General features: G+C 37.7%; 1 protein-coding gene across 4 annotated transcripts in view; it reads right to left on the bottom strand.

Annotated features, from left to right (window-relative positions):
* Positions 1-14: 14 nt before the first annotated feature.
* Positions 15-17,996, bottom strand: part of abcd3a (ATP-binding cassette, sub-family D (ALD), member 3a) — a 37,130-nt gene continuing 19,148 nt past the window's right edge. For 2 of the 4 annotated variants that reach the window (XM_044105256.1, XM_044105259.1), the window contains exons 11-23: positions 15,211-15,280; positions 14,891-14,988; positions 14,567-14,658; positions 13,935-14,026; positions 13,765-13,837; positions 13,613-13,676; positions 10,586-10,663; positions 8,051-8,116; positions 6,045-6,134; positions 5,839-5,958; positions 5,620-5,724; positions 4,059-4,115; positions 2,805-3,823 (exon numbers count right to left, since the gene is read on the bottom strand). In XM_044105256.1, coding sequence (XP_043961191.1) covers positions 3,746-3,823; positions 4,059-4,115; positions 5,620-5,724; positions 5,839-5,958; positions 6,045-6,134; positions 8,051-8,116; positions 10,586-10,663; positions 13,613-13,676; positions 13,765-13,837; positions 13,935-14,026; positions 14,567-14,658; positions 14,891-14,988; positions 15,211-15,280 — 1,083 coding nt within the window. In that variant the 3' untranslated portion in view covers positions 2,805-3,745. Of the gene's footprint in view, positions 1,724-2,804; positions 3,824-4,058; positions 4,116-5,619; positions 5,725-5,838; positions 5,959-6,044; positions 6,135-8,050; positions 8,117-10,585; positions 10,664-13,612; positions 13,677-13,764; positions 13,838-13,934; positions 14,027-14,566; positions 14,659-14,890; positions 14,989-15,210; positions 15,281-17,996 lie in introns of those variants that run through there. The other 2 variants (XR_006369530.1, XM_044105258.1) reach the window with 2 other exon arrangements.

Raw genomic sequence — 17,996 nt, 5'->3', positions numbered from 1 at the left:
CAGCAGATTTTTACATTTAGCCTTGAAATGTCTGTTTAGATGATCCTAACTGGCATTCTGGCTTGGATCTTAAACATCCTTAAATATTTCACAGCTTCATATTTTCATCATTAATGAACAGCCACTATCCTGCCAACATCAGGACATCCCTGAAGTGGTGATGATGGCAGTGGCAGGACCACAGAGATGACTTTTTGTTATTAGATCACAAATTCATTTAACCTTTTATTTCCTATAAAACTAACATGCATTCATCCATTGTCTTTTTGTTCCGTCACACTTGTCTGCACATCCTTGCAAAATATCACAGTTGTCTTCATCACGTAAACGTCTTCGATGAACTCATCTTGACTTGCTCTCCGTTCGTTGCTCCATTTCCCTCTGAGTCAGTGAGCTTCTGCTTTGTGCAACACATGAATCATTTCCTGACGCTGCCTTCCATTTCAACACAATCATCATTATTCATCAATACTGATATTTGTAATGATTGCTTCCTTACATCACAAATCATCCTTTGATGGCTTCCTGTTTTAACCTTAAACATTTTCTCATAACTTTTTAGAATTAAATAAGACTTGTTTACATAAAAGACATAAGCACAGTCTCATTGCTTGTATCAAAGTTATGTTACTGTTAGTTTAAGCTCTTTGCATTTTTGAGTTTTATGGTTGACTTCTAAATTCCAAAGTTTTAGAAAATTTGGAACTTAGCCTTTCACTAGAGGGTCTGTTGAGTTGACAAAGAATTTTATGATTTAGTCTCAAATTCCTTTGAAAAATCTACAAATATACCAAGTGACAAAGTTATCAAAAAAACTGCAGAAAAAAAATATTTCTGGACAAGTCTTTTTTCCCCCCTAAATTCATACTGATAATTGTACAAAAGTTTTTAAATCTTTCTTTTCTTTTTTTATACAATTTTTAAGTACTTTAAATAACACAAAGATTGGCTGACAGTTACTGAACAAATGAACATCCCCAGATTTGAACAAATTTGTTGTTTAGCTACTTTTAAATCCTTGAGACAAACAAAGAGAGAACATATGGAAAGGTGCTCACTTTGTTTACAAGACTGGCTCTGATGTCATCATGTTCTGACCACATCTCCCTCCTGCTGGTGCCAGCATATCGTCTGTTGATGAGGTGGATTACACCAACGAAGAAGTGGATCTCTATGTTCCAGGACTGTTCTTCAAAGAGGCAACTGCCGTACATAATGAGTGTGTTGGACCTGGAGGAATACACCTTCTCTGTTCTTGGCTTCATCTCCAAGTGTGCTGATGATGTTACCACCACCAAGACAGTAACCTGCTATCCAAAACCAGAAACCCTGGCTGAAAGCTAGGGACGCTGAGTTCAGGACATGGCATCAGCACTCAGAGGTGAGGAAAAGATTGACTGCAGGCATTGTGAGGGCCAAAGCCAAATATGGCCAGAAAACCCAGGGTCACTTCACCACCAACAACCCCCAGTGTATGTGGAAGAACATCAAGCACATCACGGAACACAACATCAGGGATGCACAATGCCCAAGGGAGGAAAACCAAGGCATACACAGGGAGAACATGCAAACACAGGACCTTCTTGCTGCTTGGCAACAGTGCTACCAATTGCACCACTTCAGTCTATGTTTCCCCCAGTAGGTAAATGTTGCTGTTGATGGGTCTCTGCTGCTGACAGAGCTGGAGGGCTGTGTTGATCTGAGACTGTAGTTGTCAAACAGACTGTAGGAGAAAAGTTTGCTGGTTATGAAGCATGTTATGAAATAAGCAAATTTTCTGCTATTTTACTAAATAAACTCTCAGTATCTGACTGTTTAATCTCCATAGCAACGTGGCTGTAGACTGCTTTAAAGATCAAACAAGCTCATGGGGATTAACTCTACATTATTTTTCTATGCTAACACATCTGAGATCTAGAATTGTAAGACAGAGATATCAAGGCAAAGACAACTCAGTAGCTACCAGCAGGCCCCTGAGGGCCCCTATAAATGTTTGAATTGTAACACAGATTATAAATCTAAAACTTTATCATTCATTTATTGAGAATGGCAATGCTATTAAATTTGATTTAATGTGTTAAGCAGAGAAAAAATGTAAAATTGTACATTTAATCTTTAATTAAGACGCTTACTTTGTGAAAGTGCAAAGAATCATCTTGATAGTTGACTGTTATGTTACCATGGCTACGATATGCTGTTATCTGTAATATTTGTGTTTCAGCTCGGTCAGTTCACAAATACATCACAGCAAATAATAGCCGATAATCTGATTGATTTTAACCTGGGTCCCCTTCACTAAATCTATATTTAAACACTGTTGTTAGCAGAAGGAGGGGATGAGGGGCCTAAATCATGATTCTACCTAAGGCTCTGTCTTGCCTTGGCCCGGCCCTGCATGAAGAGCTAGAACGGCTGCCTATCTCTCTGATGGAACCTACCTGGAATCCCCTGGTTACCCTGTCAACAGTCCCCTGCTTTTGATTGATTTAATGTTTGGCTTCATGCTGAGCTCCAATTTATTGTTACAGTATTCAGTTCAGTTCTTGACTTAACTGCAACATATGTATTTTTGATAACATTCTACTTTATTGGGACAATCCTTTATACCTTAGTGTCAAATGTTTAGAAAAGGAAAACAAAAAACACCAAAACTATTAATTATAAGTAATATTAAGCACATCATGTAACCTTTGAGTTAAATCAGAACTTTAAGTCTGGTGGTCTGACTTCTCATTAACTGTGTTCACCTGCAGCACAAAAAATGTTGAATGTGTACAGAAAAAAGAAGAAGGGGAGATTGAAGGTTTGGTTCCTAAAGTTTTATACATTTTAAATGCAAAATGAGATTATGACATAATTATTATTCATATAAAACCAACAGTACAGTTAAGGCCTCTTTATTCCAAAGTAAAGTTTTTTATAAAGTACATTAAGAGTGAAAAAAAAAACATTTATTGTGGGCGTGTATAATCATATAGTGTCATATAAGTGTACCTAGTCACCAGTTGTAAAGATCAAGTAAAATTAGTTTGACTTCTGTTTTATCTCACCACCAGAGAAATATTTAAACATTTAAAACCTGCTTTACGAACCAGGAAAGAGGCCAGTTTAAAAATAAGACGACATTTTGCAGATTTGCTGTTTCCTGATTGGATCTTTAGACTTCAGCAACCAAAATGGTACCAAGTTATGATCATTAACTGAAGCCGTGTTCAGCACTAAAACCTGGCCTGGATACTTACTGGAAGTCTATGATTCAGAGAATTTGAAATGAGCCAGGAAAGAAGAGCATCAATAAATCAAGAAAGAAACAGTGATCAGTGCTTACAGCGAAATCAAGAGTCATTAACGGGTTCACACCAAAACAGCCTCAGTTCTTATAGTATGACCGGAGACCTGGAGAATCTATCATACATTAGGACAAAGACTTGGTCTTTTCTCAGAGAAGGCAGTCTTTTTAAACCTGTCACTGCTGTGAGGTGTGATCTGGTGCACACACAGTCAAAGTTCAGCATAAATGCTAATGCCCACACACTCCATCGTCCTTCAAAAATCTCTTAAGTAAAAAAATGTACATTATGCAGGCGGAATAAGAAAGATTAATCCAAACAAAATTTATGTTAAATAGCAAAAAAAACAAACATTTTACATATTATTTTCTAGCTATAGCTGTGAATTGTATCTTTAAAGAACCAAGTTAATGGACTGTTTCTAAGAGAAAGGTGTTCGCTCGGTCACCTAGCATTTAGGAGCCAAACTCCACAGTTTCTTCTGTGATAGGCTTGAACTCGTAGTTCCCTCTGCCGTCCATGTGGAGATAGTACTTCATAAAGAGAACAATACAGTAGAAGATTAATTGGAATGAACTGTCTGCTCCAACATTCATTCAAGAACCATTTGGGTCAGACAGTACAGACAGAGGAAACATCACACAATGTTTGATCAAAGTTCAACATAGAACATTTCAGCATATAATGATCACCTATAGTGTAGAAGATCAGGAAGCACAAAAGTCTGAACAATTATCTAAAGAAGTGTTGAACAGCTTCTGGGATTACCTCATGGTGTTTCCATAGGGACTTTCTGTGGGACACTGTAAACAACGTAATGCCCACCTGTGGGTCAAACAGAACATGTAGAGAAGACTTGTTAAAAAAATGTGATTTACTTCTTATAAGTATCTGGTGAAAACTCCACCAGAGTGCATAGGTCACGCAGGCCAAAGCTCAAAAGCCATGTGGGCTAATGGGCAGGACAGTTTGCAGAAGCCAAGTTTGTTCTAATGCCATTCTGTCATCATCTTGAGAAAAGATCTCCAGCTTGTTTTGTCAGGTTAATGGCTTGATGTACAGTATTAGAATGTTTCGATTGAATCTAAACTGATGAGTCCAGTGTTCTGCTGCCAAGACTCAGCAGTCGATAGGAAAGGGTTATTCAGAGTTCTTCATCGGGAGATCAGCTGTCCTCCTCCTTGTTGCATCGTTCCTAGGAAGACTCATGGCTGTACCACATCAATAAGGTGCTTCTACTCAATACTGAGCAAGAGGTCTGAATACTTATGACCATGTCATGTTTCAGTTTTTCTTTTTTTAAAATTTGCAAAAATTTCATGTGATGCAGAGTGTACATTCACGAGAAATAACATCAACTTTTATTGATTTGAGCAAATAACTGCAATGAAACAAAGAGTGAAAAATTTTAAGGGCTCTGAATTCTTTCCGTGTTCACTGAATATTTGTATGCAAAATACAACATTTGGAATATATTAGCCAGCAGTCATTGCACTCCAAACAGCCCTTTGAAATGAGAAAAATGTACACACTGATCATGATGATATACTTGCAATTTATTGTCCAGGTTCAATTTGAGTGGAAAGTTAATTCTAGACAGCAACTCGTATGTTCCAGCATCAGTTTTAAGGAAATCCAAGTCTTGTTTGGACATATGCAAATATATCTTATTTACTCTGGAAAAAAAAGCCTTTTTTTTTATGAAAACAATTGGATTAGTATTTTAGAACCAAACTTTAGACAGCGTCTAAAAATATTTTATTTTTTGTTAAGTTGAAATAAAAATAATTCCTGCTGATTTTCATGTGGGGATAATAGCAATGATCCTCTGTTATTTTAACATCTCAATGAAAGGCAGCATACACCACAGACTGGTTGCCAGTACATCACAAGATAAAACAGTTTGTCTGTGGGACTTGACTGGAGTATCAGCTCTGAAACTGGCACTCCAGTAGTAAAAGGCTCTGCAGTAATGTGGTGACATTAGTCCAGAAAGGCCATCATAATGTCCAGAATTATGATGGACATTAGATGGCCTGTGTTTTAAATTGTTTTAGCTGAACTTTTACACATCCCTCATATGTAGTCATCATTTAGAACAGACAATCCAGCTTGTGTTTCTTCCTCATGACTTGTGCCTCCCATGAAGTGTTCAGGTGCTGCACTTGAACATTTATGAATTCCACCTGTGGTGTTCTTCAAATTTCCAGTTATAAATTAACTTTAGGATTAAAGATTTTTCAGTTCAGAATGATCCATGTCTGCATTCAGGTGCCTCAACAACTGACTTCACCTTCATTGGGTGTCATCCATATCTGTGGTGCCCTACCGTTCTGCAGTGGCTGTAGATATAGTCCTCCACATCCACACTCACTGCACTGGTACACTCATCCAGGATGGCAAACTGGGGCTTGTGGTAGAACAGCCTGGCCATCTTCACATTCAGCAAAGGAAAAATAATAGAATATAAATAAATGAATAATAATAATTAGAATAAAAATAATTTCATAAAGCAGGGAGAAAGGTGTTCAGTATGCTAAGTCCTTACAGCCATTCTCTGCTTTTCCCCTCCACTGAGGACATCCATCCAATCCTGGACTACATCCCAGCTGCCCTCCCTGTCCAGAATGTGACCAAGCTGAACGTTGTCAAGATAATCCTTCAAAACCTGGCCAGACAAAGACACATCATGCTGTTCTTTAAGGACACAGGCAATGACAGTCAAAGAGTGTGAAGGAGTGTCCTGTGACCTACCTGATCAGAGATGCCCTTCCTGCGTTGCTCTTCAACAGTGTCTGGATAAATGACTTGATCCCTCAGGGAGCCGAGGGTCATGTAGGGTCTCTGTAAGAAAGAGACCCTACATGACCCTACATTCAACTCAAATGAAAATTCAGTTGGCTTCAGCTGCAGTGTAATTTCAGATATCATTGGCTCTTTCAGTTATCAAAAATTTCTGAAGTTGAATGTCAGATAGCTTCCTGCTAAAAGTATCCAAAAGTATCCAATTATTTAGTTGCTGTTGTGAAAGTCTGAATACACTCGGAGACAGGCTACACAGATATGACCTGTTTGGGAGAATTGACAACTATTGACAGAAACAAAATATTTAGTTAAATACGATGAACGTGTTTATGGAGACATGCTTTCGTCATTCTCACAAGAAAAGCTGGAGTGAATCCACAGTTTTATGAACTAAAGAAATAGACCCAGAAACATGCTCTCCAGGAACAACATTCTACATTAACTGTGTTTTGACAACCAGAACCAGAACCACAGTACATATGGTTTGTGCTTCAAACTCCAGTGTGATGAGCAAACTGCACGGGGTCCCGACACGTGTTTGTTTCTTAAGAGTCTCTCCAAGAACTTCAATAAATTGGGTCTCAGGGCGACAGGTCTATAGTTGTTGTTGACTGAAGGACGAGGTTTTGGTACCAGAACCATGTAGGATGGCTGCCACAACAACATCTTCAGTTGAGTCAAGCTAAGGTTGAAGAGGTGCTACAGAATCCCACAGAGCTGCTCTGAACAGGCCTCAGAACCCTGGTGCTGACACCATCTGGACCTGCAGCCTTGTTCCGGTTCAGTCTCTCCAGCTGCCTCTTCACCTGACTTCTAAAGATGGACCAGTGGGAGGGGCAGGCAAAGTGAGAGTGGGAACTATTTCCCAGAGCATTGGGAAATAGTGGCATGTTTAATGTCTGATTAATCAATTCAGAATGATCCATGTCTGCATTCAGAAGCCTCAACAACTGACATGTTTGGTATGGGTTTTTTTATCCTGTGTTTCACCATGGCACTCACAGAAGGAAGTGTGTTACATTGATCTGACTGTTGTGTGTTAAGGGAAATGTTCATTTTAATGCAATTCTCAGTTTGCCAAGTTTGAGGAGAACGTCCTGATCACACTAAATGTTTTTGAGCAGAATTCATTGTGATGTTTAATAAAATTCATCACATCAGAAATTTTGTTCATGCAATTTGAAACAAGAATTAAAATTATTCTAAAGAACAATAAGTAGTTATTTTAACTTGATAATGTCAGTAAAATAATAGAGAAATGTGTGAGGGCAGTTTTTCTCAGATATCGTGAAGTAATTATTTGGTTTAAATTGCAGCATTAAGTTAAAATTCACAATTCAAGATTAATGAACTTAAACAAAATTTAGACAACTTGTCTCTTGTTAAATGAACTTCATGAACTTTAATTTCTGGATTAAAACCAATACCAGGTTTTTTCCACAGAAAACCTGCTAAGCCTGGTTTTACAGTAGAGCAGTCCAGCATGTTTTTGTGTTATTAAATGCTAAAAGTTACACAAATTATGATGAGCTGACATCATAATTTGGAAATAACTTGTAAGGGAGAAACAGGGGTGGCCAAGTTCAGAGCATCTACTGTACATCTAGCTTAATCCATCTTTTCTATCACTGCTCCTGGTGTAAAAACAACCCCACTTAAAAAAAACAAACAATGCTTAACCTTGTTGACTTAAATTGCATTTTCAAGGCAACAGCTGGACTTTCATTTTCAAGTTAAGCCATCTTCAAATGTTTTACAGTGCAGTGTACTAGAATTAGAAAACTACAATATACTGACAAACATAAAAATTAAGGGTAACACTAAGCACATTTCTTGACTTTTTCAGAACAACACATTTTTCTTCCTGTCTTGACTCTTGTTTTTAAATGCTTACTCTTCACAAACTACCTCAATGACGACCTACACTAGAAAAAGTGTATTTGAAAACATTTTACCTGGGGAACATAGAAGAGTTTTCCTCTCTCAGGCTTAGTCAGGTTTCCACCAAACAACGGCCACAGCTATGAAAAAAACAAAAAACAATAGAAAAGAACAAATAAGCACCACATGAGGAGATGACTTGACTCACTAACCCTTTAGAGGTCAGTGAAGAAATCCTCATTGCTAATTTCAACCATAAGGTTGATTTTATATTTGTCAAGAGAAATCCTCATAAGATATACTTAGTAACAATACAGCATTAATTTGTAACACTGTAAACCTTCCCTTGTTATTCTTACCTTCTGTTTTTATATTTCCACCTCTGTGTGGACGTGTACATGTTTCCATTTTGTCTGTCAACTTGCTACTGTGACACATGAATGTCTCCACTGAGGGACAATAGAAGAATTTCTATTTTCTTCTGTTACTGATAATACACATAAAAGAGTTTTTGACAGTGAAACACAAGCACTAAAAAAAAAAGCTAACTCATAATAAAAATGATTCTTTTGGACATCAGTTACCAAGAAGCAACTGCTCCAGTAACAAATGTTAACAATCCCAAACATGCTGCCAGTATTTGTAGTTCACTGACCTAATGGATTAGAGTTGATAAATATTACAATAAATCACAGTTCATAGTATGATTAATTTCATGATCACTCCTATATCAACTTTCTTCCTGCATTACTTACATAATTCTTTGTGGTCCGTTGTGTGACTTGATGCGCACAGGTTAAAAAGCTTGCAGGGACAAGGCAAATTTTGCTGGACAATTCATTGTCCCAGTAATTAATGCTATAAGTGATAATATTGTCATTTTGAGACCAGTGTTAACTAATGGCATAATGGAAATATGCCCTCTGAAAGATCAATAAACTAATTTCTAAAAAACATTTATCGCTGAAACTGGAAAATATTTTAAATATATAAAATACATAAATAACCAATTGATTGATAATAAAGGAACAGGATTGTGAAATCTCTGAGCTGAATGAGGGATATATTTTGAAGGGCAAGTTTGTTTACAAACAGGCTATGCTGTCAGTTCGGACTTTTGTGGGAATAAAAAGTATAAACTTTGTACTGTAGCACAGAAATGTTTGAAGTATTTTTCAAAATGCTGGCTCTTCAATTAGATTAAAAAACCACCACTTCTTTATTAAGCAATATTAAGCAAACTCTCAGTGTGCACCATTTTGGGCTGTCCTTTTGAATTTTGCAGATTAAAAACCTCATTGATTGTGGACTGTTAGTAAGATGGAAACAACCCACTGCTTGGAGTGTTTTTATCCCCAAGCCAGAAGCATCAAATAGTTACACTTTAGGTGCAGATATGTTGGTCGTATTGTTTAGTTATTTAGTTGCTATTGTTTTACAACATCAGGGTCTTATAAGCCACACAGGCTACACTGCATCAAACTGCACAGTATGAACTGCCTTGTCTGCAGTCAGGCAGAGTTCATGTGTGCGGCCGTGCAGAGATCAGAGTGCACAGCAAGTGTGGTCAACTCTGCTCTGTTTGGAGCGACACTCATCAATGAGAACCTCAAGGTTCTGGTTCTGATGGACTAAAATAAACCCAGATATTTCATTTTGTCTTGTAGAAATTTATTGCTGGCCCAAACATAATGATAAAGGTTCAGATCGGGAGATTATTTTGCTATACATATAATTACATTCTGGCACTTTATTTTATAATGTACAACCTTTTGGATTTAGGTAATGCAGTCAAAATATAGTCCTGCTCACCATTATTGGCACCCCTTCATGTTTTGCAAAGCTGAGTGAATATCTTCAGAAATAAATGGAAATGTTCAAAATTTATATCAGCAGGATCTTTAAATTTGAGGTCCAAAGTAATTTAACAAAGACAATTGCTATTTCAATATAAATATTTAAATTCCAAAGGACAAAACAGAAAACCAGCACGTGCACTAATATTGATTTATCTTTTGCAAAGATCATGCGTTCTTTTTTATGTCTGTTCTTCAGCAATGTGGTCTTCCTTAGCCACCACCCATCTTTGTTTAGTGTGTGGTACTTGTTGAAACAATCACACCAGACTGGTCCAGGTTGGTCTTTAGGTCTTTAGATGTTTGATGTGGTGTTTTTTCCACCATTTGCACAAACCATCGAAGACTACTGTCATCAATTTTTTCTCCTCCCACATCCAGGAAGGTTTCTTCTCTGTTCCATGCCTGGAAACCTTCTTATCATTATGCACCGTTGAAACAGGGATACCAAGGTCTTTGGAGATGGCTTTATACCCTTTGGAGGTCTTGTGCTTGCAAATAATAGCATTTCAGCAATGCGTGAACTTTACTATTTTTTAATCCAAATAAAAAATAAAACTCAGATCACAAGTTAACATTATGTAGTTCTGATGTTTCACACAGCTTTCTGCAGTTACCTCGGAAACCTCATCTATGCACCAGTAATCTGAAACAAACTTCCAGAAAACTGTAAAACAGCTGAAACACTGACTTCCTTTAACTCTCCACTAAAAACCCATTTGTTTAGAGTTTTATTTGAAACGTGACACTCACCTCTCCAAGCACTCTAAACAAGGAGCTCTTTCCACAGCCGTTAGGTCCACAAACAAGAACATTGGTGCCAGACCTCACCTTCAGAACACACAAACACAATTTCTTAGCTTCCTGAAAACACATTCTTACACAATGACAATATTAACCATAAGAAAATGATTTTTGTAAACGTTTTACTGTTTTTTTCTCAAACAAAAAATGTCTATTTTCATCCATTTTGGGAGTATTGCAAGTGGTAACCGTCTCACTCAAGGCCAACCAGAACTTGAGTCTGGTTGGATGCAGGATGCATAGGATTTTTTTGTTAAATATGCTCCATTTATCTTTTCTAAATAGTTGTGGTCTGCAGCTATGGTGCTCTCTGTCTTGCTGCATTCACATTACAATAAAGATTGTGGGTCAACTGATAAATATTTGATGCTTTTTTACCATCAGGAATTGGCCTTAAAAATATGAATACATCACTGATTTTTAAAAAGGCATAACAATGGACAACACAGTACTACAATCTGCATAGTGGCATGTGGAGCTGCATCACCCAGTTAGCTTTATATCCATTAATTTCTGATCAGTGTTGGCTCTCATGCTCTTAATATGTCCTGATATCAATAACTGTACCCACTTTTATTGCAGAAAATGCACTTGTGCAGCACAGGTGATGTCATAAATACAGCTCAGTTGGTGAGAAGGAAGAAATGGAGGTCAATCACTGACACAATCTGATCTGAGCTCTGTGCAATAAGCTTGATTCCTCAGTCAGCTGCCTGCATGTTGGAGCAGCGTTGTTATGTTAGTTCAGCTCTACTCTGTTTCCAGACTTTTATTCATGTTTTTGATTCAAGCTTTGCATTTTTGGTCAATTATTCCCCCGGGTTTGGAGGCTGTGCAGCTGGAAGGATTTTTGTGCTTACTATTGGACAGTTATGATGTGTAACTGTGGCATCCATCATATACCCAACATCTTTTGTCAGACAAGAGATAAAGAGGAGCAGCAAAAGGATGAGGCTTTTACCATCTGCTGTTTATGAAACTGAGCTCTGATTCTGGTAAGAGGGCTGCACTGTGCTGCAGTTGCTTGACCAGGTTCAAATTCCAACCTGGGGTTGTTCTGCATACTCTCTCTATCTAAAACCTTAGATTAGGTTAGCCTGGCCAAAAAAGACACATCACCACTTAATAAACACAAAAACTGTTTATGATGACAAACAAATGATTTAAATAGCAATTGGCTGGAAATTACTACCTTAAACAGTTATAATTGAGTCATGACCATTGCTGTCACTAGGCCTGTCACGATAACAAATTTTGCTGGACAATCAATTGTCCCAGAAATTATTGCGTTAACTGATAATATTTTCATTTTCAGACCATTGTTAACCAATAGCATAACAATTGCCTAAAAATGCAAATAAACCCTCCCAGGGGTCAATAAACTGATTTCAAAAGAACATTTAGTACTGGAACTGAAGGGCCTTTTAAATATTAAAAAAATGAGAATGAATTTGGGGGGTCTGGGGGGTGGCATTAGGCACTGTTTACATTCAGATCCTCCAGTTAATGGCAGAAGGGAGAGGGGGCCGCACCCCCACAAGATGTCTCCCTGGGTGGTTGCCCATGTCACACATACCAGAAACCGCCACTACATTTCAGTGATTGTCAAGAGGCTGGTTTGTAGGTACACATATGTTGGTTGTATTGTTCAGTTGCTACTGTTTTACAACATGTTCAGTGGTTCACCACGGTCATTCAGTTTGAATCTAGACTGCACCCAGACAGCAGCTGTCATTTTCTGCTTTTAAGCCTGCATTTCCCAGGTTTGCTCCTCCTGACCTGGCTTTATGTTATGCTCTGTTGTCGGAGACCAGGAGCCTGGCCGGTAACTGGAGACACCGCTGCTCCTCTCTATTCATTTCTATGGGGTTTGTGTGGTGAGGCGACAGACGCTTGCCCTCATCCCGACAACCTAATTCAGTCAGGTGAAATTTCTTGCTTGTTGCAGACATGCATGCGCAGGCCAGCAATGCTACACAAGAAAGTTGAAAATTGTTGTTTTTGCCATCTGTCCCGTGCATTGGGTTCAGCTTACGTGGAGGAAAACTGAGGCTTTTAACACCCTGTGTGTTTAGCTGTTACCAAAGAAACAAGATGGCAGGAAGTAACTCGGGGCACTGGAGTGAAGCTTTTTGTCATACAGTCTCTTTGGTAGAAAGAGAGAGAGAGACACAATGAAAACAAACAAGCAATATTATTGCTCTCATTTTATTATCAAACTCATTTTAATTTTTCATGCGATTAACTGATTTATTGTGTATCGCGACAAACCTATCTGTGACTTGTTATGAAAGGTGTGCCTCTTTTTCACATAGCTCTCCTTACCCTAATGTCAGGGGAAATTACAGTGGGAGAAAGACAGTTGGACCTCAAATCCAACAGACAGGAACATTTCAGTTAGTTAGATTTTGTTGCAAAAGTTGGACCTCTCCCCTTTCTTACTGCTCTGGTTGGATGTTTTGTGCTGCACACTTTACACACACCATCATCTCTGTAATTTTACACACTTCAGGGTTTCCACCTGTGTATTATAAGTCTGGCTGGCTGCCAGGCTTTACTTGACCAAGCTAAGTGTTGCTACAATGCTTCCAAATGTGCCATATCAAATATTTTGTCTACTTCCAGTCAGGCAGAGATGCTGGGCGGGTTTTCTAGGGGAAACGTTGCACTCTTTCAGAGAACAGACAATACATCTGCTCTGACCAGAGCCGGAAGCAGGAGTTGAGTGTGAAAACAGAACTCCTTTATGAGTCCAATACTGTTCCCTGGATCATCAGGTCAACCTTAATGTTTCTTATTTAAGTTGGCCTGTTAGAGCTATGCTATTATCATGTTGCTTTGTTTTACCACTAAACCCTTCAATATTTTTTAAAAGAAATAAAAATAAGTTTTAATCAATGGATTGTGTGGTTACTCTGTGATTGGTGTTCATTTCAGCCACTGAGGAGCTGAAATTAACACATTTACATACTCTACCTCAAATGTGAGGTCTCTGATCAGTAGGTCTCCATTTGGTGTCGCCAGTGGAGTATGGTCAAATCTGTAAAATGTCACAAAAACGACAGTTTACCATGAAAAGCAAAAAGAATCAGCAAATATGTCTTTTTCTGTTTAAGAGCAAGAATTACTTAATGATGTTGTCTCTGTTAATGATCTGACCACTTCCAGGGACCAGGACGGTTTTCTCTGCAGTCTCTGTTTCTACAGTGGATGCAAAAATATAACCACTGGGTTAAGAAAAGACAGCATTGGTCAGAAGAAATGACGACCAGTGCCAATGACAGATTTCTGTGTGTACCCCTCTCCTGCAAGGAAACCATGGTGCGTTCATATTTGCCAGTGTTGAGCTCCTTTAAAACTGTCATCAGTTCAGTGATTCGAGCTGTGAACCTAAGTGGAACACACACCAAAAATATTTTGTTTTCAAGGTATACATCCACTATGTATAGCTATTCCTCAGAAAATGTGTATATTTATATTCAATATTTTCTGAATATAATTTAAAAAATATTGAATTATTTTCAGTAATTCAATAATACTTTTGAAATACTGAAATAGTATTTCAGAAATATTAATATTTCAGTATTTCTAAAATACTAAAATAATTTTGGTATTTCAGAAAGTAAAACTCATATTCTATAGATTCATTACACACTGTGTATATAAATATTTATACATATATATATACATACATATATATATACATATGCTAAACTATTTCAAAACTTTTCTTTTGGAATTTTTCCACAAAATTCTGCTTCTCAGAAACTTAGGAAGTTATGAAAAAGTGACATGTCAAACTCCTGGTGTTGCTTTTTAACTAGCTAACCAACTTCAAATACCTGCATGGAGAATCTTCTAGATGAACCACAATACACACCACAATACACACCACAATACACACCACAATACACACCCCACAACACTCACCCAGAAAGGCGGGTCATCTCTCGTCCAGCCAATACAATCCTACCCAGGGCCTGAGCCATTCTCAAGAGCATCCTGCCACTCTGGTAGTAGTCCTGGTAACCAACAAGTATGAATAGATTTTTAAAATTTGGAGTTGCTGTATGTTGGACATCTGTGTGCTATTGGTATGGAAGGACACATCACAACAATTTTTTAATAAGAATCATCAGGTCTTAACTACCTTAAAGCATCTTTTAAAGACAACCTTTCCATGTTCTAGCATTCTGTACTATAACTACAATAAGGTGATTATAAGATAAGACTTGTGTGTGTACACGATCTGACCTCCAGCAGCTCAGAATGTGTGCTGTGCAGGTGCCGGGGGTCGGACAGGTTGAGAAAGGGACGGCTGACCACCAGATAGCCCACCACTGTTGCCACATCTGCAGATTAACACCAATTGGGTTAGAAATGTTCTCAAGTTTAAAACACAGCAGATCTAAAGAAAATAAAGGAACCTGGAGTAAATATCTCCCACAATCTGCCCTGACACTGCAAAAAGAGGAGCACACTTTCTGCTACATGTCTTAAAGAATTTAATTTAACAAATAACATTAATTTAACATAAATCAGAGTTCAGTGTATAAGTCTAAATTTCAACTTACACTTTGCAATAATGCTGTCCACAAACCCCATAGAGAAGCGAAAGAAGATGAAATTATGCAGGTGATCCACCTGAGGAAATACAATATAAAGAACAGAATGGATTTTGATACTAAACATAATGAGCTCCTCCCAAGGTCATCCACTTAGGACAAGCATCTGTTTCTTTGTCAAACAAATATTTATTTTGAAAAAAACAAAAAACAAACAACATATTAATAAAGTCAAACTTGGGACAAATTTGAGTTTCAATATTCTTGGCTCAGACATCAGGTTGGAGTCCCAGATCCAGAACCCAAGGTAACATATTTCTGCAGACTGCTTTTTTGATGTCATCCAAACCTTACAGTCATCATTTCCATCGTTTTTCAAGCAGAATGCCTATGGAGAATGGGGAGTGTACAGCAAGCAGTGAGAGCTGCTGTCAGCCTCTCCCACCTCTGAAGCATATGCAGGCGGTCAATCTGACAGACAGCAGCCTGCAGTGGAGCAGAGAGGAGACCCACTCCATTCTGCTATCACATCACGATGGAATCATGACTGCACAAAGCTGTCATGTTTTCTAAAGTTTGGAATTGATTCACACAGCCTTAGTCACCGATTTATCTCTTCCACTGCATGTGCCACTGCCTCTTAAATCACTTGGTTTAATTTAACCAAGTATCTCTTGGTTAAGTTAAAATTATGCAAAACATTTACTTAGAGTAGGTTCAAACAAAGTATTTACAATATAAAATTTAAATTTAGTAAATTATTTCATAACATTTACCGTATTTGTAGTTCTAAATGTTTCAAGTGTTTTTAATCATTTTTGCTTTGCTGGTGTTGATATTCATTTCTATAGTGCCCAGATCACAAATGACCAAATATTCAAATTAGACAAAGCTGTCGTCTAGCTGCGTTTTTGAACTATGGCTTTAGTCACAACCATTAGGGTGTCAGTCTATTGGATATTCAAGCTGCTACTTTTAGACACTATTATACTCAAACTCCTCCACCTCATTGGAAAAAGCCCTATATAAATCTTGCTTTTACGGAGCTCGAATAGGAGTGACAGACTTTGCTCTCAGCAGTTTCCAGTTGGGTGGCTATTGAAATGCACTTGGTTCTGGATTTAGTTTTCCAAACATCTCTCTATGGAAAATGTTTGGCTGCATTCTTAGCTGTTTCAAGCTTGCTTTTTTTTCTGTCATATTTTTGGATATGTTTCTTGATTTCAGACATAGAAAGGAGTGCAACCATTTCTACAACAATTTTAAAAGAAAATTGGTATGTGGTTTTTGCACATTAGATATACAGGTACTGGTCAAAAAATAGGAATATCATAAAAAAGTTTATCTAAATCAGTAATTCCATTCAAAATTTTAAATTCGTATATTATATTCATCCATTACATACAGAATGATATATTTCCAGTGTTGATTATTACTGACAACTATTGAAAACTCCAAATTCAGTATCTCAGAAAATTAGAATATTGTGAAAAGGTTCAGTATTGAAGACCCCTGGTGACACACTCAAATCAGCTAATTATCTCCAAACACCCACAAATACTTTTAAATTGTCTCAGTCCAGTTCTGTAAGCTACACAGTCATGGGGATGACATCTGATCTGCCAGTTGTCCAAAAGATGACCTTTGACAAATTGCACAAGAGGGCAAGACACAAACGTAATTGCTAATATAGGCTGGCTGAGCCCAGAGCTCCTGTGTCCAAGCATATTCATAGAGAGGTGAAGGGAAGGAAAAGATGCGGTAGAAAAACAAATGGACAAGCAATTGGAATATTCACATTCTGGAAAGGATTGTGAAACAACAACCATTCAAAAATGTGGGGAAGCTTCACAAAGAGCAGACTAACAGCGCTTATTCCACCTCTAGCGCCTTATTAAGAGGCATTAGTGCAGGAGGAGCTCTAACGCTGCTTATTCCAGCTCTAACTTTGGAGTAAAGCATTAGAGTCAGAGGAAGCGGAGTTAGAGCCCCGAGTAGTGTATATGTGCAATCTTAGTCTTTTGTGTGTGCATGGGAGAGAAAAATTGTATGTGCATGTGGTATTTTAATAGTATATATGTGCAATTTTAATATTTTGTGACTTTAGTCGTGTGTGAGGCAAAATATGGTTTTTGTCCTAAACGGCCCCTCATATAAACAGCCTATGGTCCGATAACAGACAACCATGTAGTGGACGGCCCTGCATCCAACATGCCAATCCAGTTATGTACTGTTCTGAGGCTTTATGACTTATGACAAATGTGATATTGTGGGACGGCCTTTTATTGTCCAATCCAAGGATTGTCCAGTTGTTGCTCATTTTGTCTGATCATTCAGTGAACATGTCCCATCCATGTACTGGATAAAAAAAAAAACAAAAAAACAACAACTCACTGAGTAATGTTACTGACAGGAAGTTGGATTAAAAATTATACACAGCTCAAGAGAAATATTACTTTTGTACAATGAAATGTTAGCAAATGCTTATTTACAGTTGTTAACTCCACGTGGCAACAATATTTGACATGGGGCTTTTATATTTTTGTTCAGCATAAGTAAGTTTAACTACTATTCTTACTTTTTGTTTACAAAGTCAGTGTACTTAGGATTTTGCTGTATGAACTTAATTGTGTCAAGTTAAATTAACTTAGTTAAGTGAAGTTGATTCAATTTAGAAATGGCAAGTAAATCAACCCCTTAACCCAACTACCTTAAGCCACTCCAACTTACATTAACAGTACAGTTTACTTAGCAGAATCTAGGAAACCCATTAACTTAAATAAATTAAGTAACCA

Source organism: Gambusia affinis, linkage group LG21 (assembly GCF_019740435.1).
Source record: "Gambusia affinis linkage group LG21, SWU_Gaff_1.0, whole genome shotgun sequence".
NCBI classification, from domain to species: domain Eukaryota; kingdom Metazoa; phylum Chordata; class Actinopteri; order Cyprinodontiformes; family Poeciliidae; genus Gambusia; species Gambusia affinis.
The sequence above is the reverse complement of the archived record's forward strand: the minus strand, read 5'-3'. Positions and strand labels throughout refer to the sequence as shown.